The sequence below is a fragment of the Drosophila obscura genome, unplaced genomic scaffold (genome assembly GCF_018151105.1).
Source record: "Drosophila obscura isolate BZ-5 IFL unplaced genomic scaffold, ASM1815110v1 contig_28, whole genome shotgun sequence".
Lineage (NCBI taxonomy): Eukaryota > Metazoa > Arthropoda > Insecta > Diptera > Drosophilidae > Drosophila > Drosophila obscura.
The window spans coordinates 198466-204911 of record NW_024542815.1 but is presented as its reverse complement, the minus strand read 5'-3'; the positions used below and the strand labels follow the sequence as shown (position 1 = coordinate 204911).

The window sequence follows — 6446 nt, the reverse complement described above, 5'->3', positions numbered from 1 at the left end:
TAAGCATTAATTATAATCAATAATTATTGGAATAGGTATGAATATTGCCATGAAATGATATGGATTTCTAAAAAATTTTAATCCCGGCACTAATAGGATTTACCATCGTCGGAACACTTACAAAAAAATTAATTGGAATAGTTGAGAAAGTTGATTAATTTTCGTGGAAACTTTTGGGTAAATATTTAAAATTTTAAAAGACAATTAAAAGAGCGAAAAATATAAGTTTTTGATTAAATTTGCCTTGGGTCTTCGGGTTTTGAGTTCGAATAAGGAGTGGAGCGAGGGACTGCCCTGCCCGTGCCTAATCTTTAATGATGATGGGCTGGGAGTGGCACCTGCGGGCTCCGCCACCCTGGACATTGCCACGGCAACGCCACTGACTAGTGCGGATCCATTGGTTGGACTGCCTGACGCAGTTGCTGCGGTTTGCCTCGCAACGGGTCTGCAAGATGCAGGCGCCCTGTCGATCCTTCCAGCAGCCGGCGATCTTGTCATCGATGCACTGACGACTGCGACATGCGCGCACTTGCTTGGAGTCTATGGAATGGGGCGACTGGGTGCGGAGGCGCTTGGCGCACTGGCCGCTGACGCCGCTGCCGCCCCTGATATTGCGGCATCGGGTGACGCAGCTCTCCTTGAGCGGTGTCAGGCCAGAGTCGCGCCGGCGGCAGTTAAGCTCGCGGAGACGACAAGCCCTCAGCTTGGTACAGGTATTAGTGCGGCGATCCCGTACGCAGAGGAGCCTCGGGCTATTCAGGTCCCGGATGGTGCAGCGGCCATCGCAGGGCCGGCCAACATCGCTATCGCCATCGGCATCAATGGCCACCACCAGGGCGACGAGCAGGAGGAAAATGCTGAGCTTGGACATGATTCGAATTTGATTAATGAGCGGATCTTCTGTTAAATCAACTGGTTGGTTAACTGATGACATTTTGCTCGCGGTGTTGCGTATTTATAGCTTTCGTCGATCGCCTGCTCCCGTTTCACCTGCCATCTGTTCTGTTGTTTGCACCGGCTGTTGTTGCACGCATGGCAAGATGACTAGAATAAGTACATATATCGTGCAACAATAATTTGACACGATTCGTTGGGGGTTCCTTGTGAGAACTTATATTTTCGTACCAATGCATTGGTCCATTGCAATGGCCCTAATCCAGCACATACTCTCGTAGCGGAATAAAAACCGTGAATTTCCTGTGACCTTAAACCTGATCTACATACTTATACGATTAAAACTGAAATAATAAATTAGTTACTCATTCTAGACTGCCATCAAATATAAATCTAGCTTGTATCGCTACCTAATGAAGTTCGTGTGTGTATCCGATGCTCCAGTTATTTAGCAGCTGTCTTTCTGTCCATATCGATCGGGTCAATGCCTTAATGTGTTGTGCTCGCACGTTGAACAATAGCAGAGCTGACGCGTGCCGCAGATGGATTGTGTGGAGTTCTCTTCCAGGTAATTGTTGCCATCGCTCCTACTGCTGTTATAAATAGCTAGGGCGGTGGCCCGAAAGGTATCAGAGCCAACAGCTCCTTCAGCACAGTCAAACCATCAACAACCAGCAAGCAAAATGCACAGCCAACAACTGTCCCTGATTTTTGGTAAGGATAAAAAAGATGCCTCAAGGATTCAGCACAGAATGATATAAAAGTATTTTTCTCCCATCTCAGGAGTGGCTCTAATCTGCATGGCCAGTGGCCTTACTAGCGTCACCCCAGGGACGACCACAAGGCGGTCCATCAGCACTCTTCCTCCGATCACCGGCCGTCCATGGCCCTGCTCCCCGGCAGCAGTCTGTTCCCGAACCAGCCCCAGGGTCTGTGGCAGGACACCGCAGGGCGACTGCCAGCGCTTCAACAACATCTGCGACTTGATCCAGGCCAATCGCGAGGCCAAGCCTGCCGGTATTCGGCACACCCGCGACATTGACTGCAGGACCGTGCGCGCTGTCGGTCCCTCCAACAGGCGGTCCTGCTGGGCAGCCTGCCCCGCACGTCCTGTGGTCTGCAGGAGAACCCAGCCCAGGCAGGAGATCTGCGTGCGGACTCGCAACAACAGGAAGTGCAAGATCCTGGCCAACAACTGTCAGCTTCGCAACCAGAACTGCTACAGCCAGCCGCGAAACAGTAAGTACCGCTCACCATAATATCAACCATATGTACGAGTATCCTAAAAAATAACCTACAAAAACAATCTTTTCAGACTGGCTGCGCACGGACAAGCGTCGCTGCGGAGAGATGCAACTGGGCGACAAGCAACGGCCCTGCATTAACCTGTCAACATCCACTGAACGCCCAACCAGGCCCACTCGCACTCCACTCCCCATTAGATCGACTTTAACTGCCTAATGCTGTGCACGCAGCTGCTGACTAACCATAGTCCATATATATCACTGCAAAAGCAAAACTTTCTTTTTTTTCATATCCCTAATTTGTGTAATAAACTAAAACCGCTTCAAACTTTAACTGAAAAATAATAAAAACAATTATAAATAAATAAAATAAAAATATTTTGATTCTTTTCATTTTCTTTTCATAATCAATACATTTCTGAAACTGCGCGAATTTTCGATGTTTGTTCGATTCCGTGTTTCTATTTATGTCGAATTCCAGGTATCATTAACTGTACGATGTCCCCGCACCGATTTCCAAGATATGGAAATCCCAATCCCCACTAATGATCGTTGTTGACTTTTTGTTTGCTCTGGTTTTTACATCACCTCAGACAACGAGGGAACGGGGCAACTGTGATGAACTGTGGGGCTGTGGGAGGAGATGGAGCTCGAAAAAGTAATATCAACTCAAATTACAATTGTGTGGAGGAGGGTCTTAGTCGATGGGAGTTCATATTTATTTGTCCGAGTTTCTGGAATCCTGGAAAGCGTATCTAACTTTTCATGAAGCACTAATTAATTGATAGATGGCAGGGGCAAATTGACTGAAATTGCATATTCAAGTCGCTCGACAATAACAAAGGAGAGGACTGGCATCAAACACGAGATACGACAGCACTCGAGGCGAGGCAGAGGCATGACGAATGCGTCATTGTTTTGGTTTTCATTTCGAGCTGAAAGTTATTGAATTACACACACTATACATACGCAACGGTGTCCGCGAAACAGGCCAAAGTTTTCGAAACACTGGAAATAACAATCATCATCAACGCGAACTTGTCGCGAACTGTGCCAGAAAGGATGTGGCAGGGGGTTGGGCACGCCGACAACGCTGAAATAATTTTCCTGGTAACTTGTACAATTCATCAGCAAAATGCTAAAACTTCTTGTTTCTGTTGTTCCCCGGAGGTAGGTTTCGTTGCCATTGACATGGCTGCTTTAATTAAAATGCTCCTGTCTCTTAATCAAACCAAATTCGAATATAAGAAATCCAGCTGGGGTCGAGACTGTGCGTTTAATTACCAGGTTGGGGTATGTATCATCAAGTATATTTATACAGAAGCTTGTCCGGCGTAGTGGCATTGCGGTAGATTTCGATCATTGCTAAAGAAATGTATTAAAATTGTTTGAATTATCCAGCCTATTTCTGTGTCGCGTTTTAATTGTTTTTTTTCCACATTTAGCACAAGGACTTCGTTAAAAGTGCGGCACCAATGGTGCACAATCACTTTTTGTATCTTAAAAACACACAATAATATTTTTTTGTGTCTGTGTAACACACATACATTTGCAATGATCGGCTTGCTTTCGCTTCACGTTATGTGTCAATCATGTCGAATTGCCAGCTCCCGACCCGAATACCTCAATGTCTACATGTTTGTATACTGTACGGTTAGTTTTTCAGTGTACCCCGATTCCGATTCCACTTCAGATTTAAATTTAAATTTTAAATTTATTCGATTTTTTGTTTTTCGAATGCATGGGCAATCAGCTCCAACTGTTGAACACTTGCTGAAACCGTTTGTCATTTCGTTCCCACTTAATGAATGCGAATGAAGGTGAAATGTTGAGTCAACCACGCCCACATTCGGATACATATGTTTAGATAATTTTGGACTGAGCTGCGGCGAGGAAAAGAGCAGCAGCAGTAGGTTATTAAAGCTAATTGCGTTGATTCATAAATTAGGAACATCTTTGATTGTTTCGGTTCGTGACAGATGTCCGGCCGTGTGGGTGTCCGTCCGTCCGTCCGTGATTGTCCATTTCCGCCATATACTCGTAGGGACATTAACGGTTATAGGGGCAGGCCAGGCTAATGGCGGACCACCGCCTGTGGGGATTGCGTGCGTATCCATTTCTCCTGTGGTGTCCGCACCCTCTCGAACACCATGCATGTCAATGGAGTTCTTAGTTTATGAACCAAGCTCAGATCCTATGTTGGATCGAAAGTACGGGTCATAATTTGCCACTTGGCTATGAAGGGGTGTTAGTACTCGATGGTACTCGGTGGCCTTAGTACTCGATTGTCATGCCTTGACTATTTAAGAATGATGGATGACAGGCAGTTATCGCCAACCATGATTGCACTTTTCCTCTAATCAACACTAATCACTAACAATAATAGCGGGAACATTGATTCGAGCCTAGAACAGAATATGTTTATAAGTGGGTGGCATAGGTAACAGGGTTCTATTAAAAATTAATCTAAAAAAAAAATGGGCACACTGGTTTTTTTTGGGGAATATGTACATGGTAGAAAAGTCAATTCAAGCCACTGTATTTTAGCATAATTTTGTTTCATTAGTTCCAGCTTTCAGTTGTTTATGTTTCGCACGTGTGAATTATGTAATGAGGTCACAACAAGAATGGCGACAATTAATTGTAAAACAACAGAAAATCAGTGGACCGCAGGGCAGATGGGTTTCCCAGAGTTTCAGTCACTTGTGTTCGGTCTGAGGGGAGGACTTTGAATCATTTTAATTTTCAGATAATGTAGAGTAGGCTAACAACAGCAACTACAGTTTTTAAAGTAAAAACAAAGATCTCAGGCCTACACAGTAAGTACATACTTATATGACAACGATCATCCTACGTGACCTCAGGTCCTAAGGCATTTGATCCTATATTGAATATATCGAGTCAACTTAATTTTTTATGTGCGGATGTAAATTTAATTAGCAAAGGCTGAAAAAGCCGGCAGCAAAACGCCGAAAGCCAAGATACTTGTACTCGTGTGTACATCTGCCGATACTTTGTTCTTATGAAGGGGCTTAGCACAAACCCAAATACATGCCTGTATGCACGGATTCACACGGGAGGAGAGAGTGGAAGATGGGGAGCAAGAAATAAAGACAGGCATAAGCCACACGCAGTATTAAATTGGCATTAGGTCGGGGCCAGGCAGTGGACCAGCAGACCAACAGACCAACTGTCTTTCGGTCCCAATCGGATTGAAGTTGACTGGTTGTTGTTTGTGCTCATTGGCCCCTGGACCAGCGAACAGCTAAGAAGGGGACATCACTAGAATCATTCCAGTGAATTATTCGTGGTGAATGTGGACACAGGGCAGGGGACAGGGATAGGAACTAGGGTATAGCATAAAACGCCACATTTTCGATTTGACTTTTATTTATTTTGTAAGACGCATTTTGAAAAGCCAATAAGCTGCTTTCTGATTGATTATCTGTTGCCCTCTCATTGTCTACTCTCCTCTCGTGATGCTGTCTGTGGAGTGTGAGTATGCCTGTTTGTGCGTGTTTTTGTGCGCGTCAGTTTATGTGTGTGGGTGAGTGTGTGTGTCTCGATGGCGTCAATCAATTTTGAGTGAAAAAAAATGAGGCTTGTGCAGCCTTTTCCTTTGCCTACAGCCTGTCCCCCCACAACTTTCCAAAATGGGTTAAAATTTTACATTCTTTGGTGTTAATTCTCCCACATATTGCACATTTTGGCTCTCCCTCATTTCATACTGCAGGCATTATAAATTGCTGCCATCTCTTCCAAGCCAAGGCCAAGGACACATGGCACCCCGGTTAACGTATTCTAGGCTCAATAGCTTCCAAATTTATATCAGAGTTGTTAGCCACAATTTCCCCACAAATGTGGGGAAAGTTTCGCGATTTCTGTTCCACGACTTTGGTTTATTGATAAATTCTACCAATAAATACACCTAAAAAGTAAATACCAAAACAATAACCATACATGCCATAGTTAAGTTTACTTTTTATTTGCCCTGAGAGATGAAGCGCATACAAATTGAGCAAATGCTGCTAACTGGAAAGTGGTCAACTTTGAATGCTCATATCTCCGAAACTAAACTTCAGATTTCCATTTTCAAAATCCTTGAAAAATCCTCTTTCAGATTCGAGCGCTCAGAAAAGGACTTTTGCCACCTCTTCTCGGCTGAGGCCCCACTGCGCGCCGTCATTGACAATTTTTCCTGAGAGTTAAAGTTTTATACTCCTGAGAAGTTTAGAGCTCTGAAAGGTAAACTGTTTTTCTTCCACTTTGCAGCTGCACGTTTTTACAGATAACTTTACGCAACTTTAC

The 6446-nt window shown here is 44.4% G+C and overlaps 2 protein-coding genes across 2 annotated transcripts; one reads left to right on the top strand and one right to left on the bottom strand.

The window, feature by feature from the left end:
* Positions 1-247: 247 nt before the first annotated feature.
* On the bottom strand, positions 248-907 carry LOC111070229. The gene has a single exon (XM_022360620.2). The coding sequence runs from the start codon at positions 869-871 to the stop codon at positions 305-307; it is 567 nt and encodes a 188-aa protein (XP_022216312.1). The 5' UTR covers positions 872-907; the 3' UTR covers positions 248-304.
* A 365-nt stretch (positions 908-1272) lies between these two features.
* LOC111070215 lies at positions 1273-2454 on the top strand. Its single transcript, XM_022360608.1, has 3 exons — positions 1273-1608; positions 1678-2133; positions 2210-2454. Exons 1-3 carry the CDS (start codon positions 1578-1580, stop codon positions 2353-2355), a joined length of 633 nt encoding a protein of 210 aa, XP_022216300.1. The 5' UTR covers positions 1273-1577; the 3' UTR covers positions 2356-2454.
* Positions 2455-6446: the final 3992 nt, after the last annotated feature.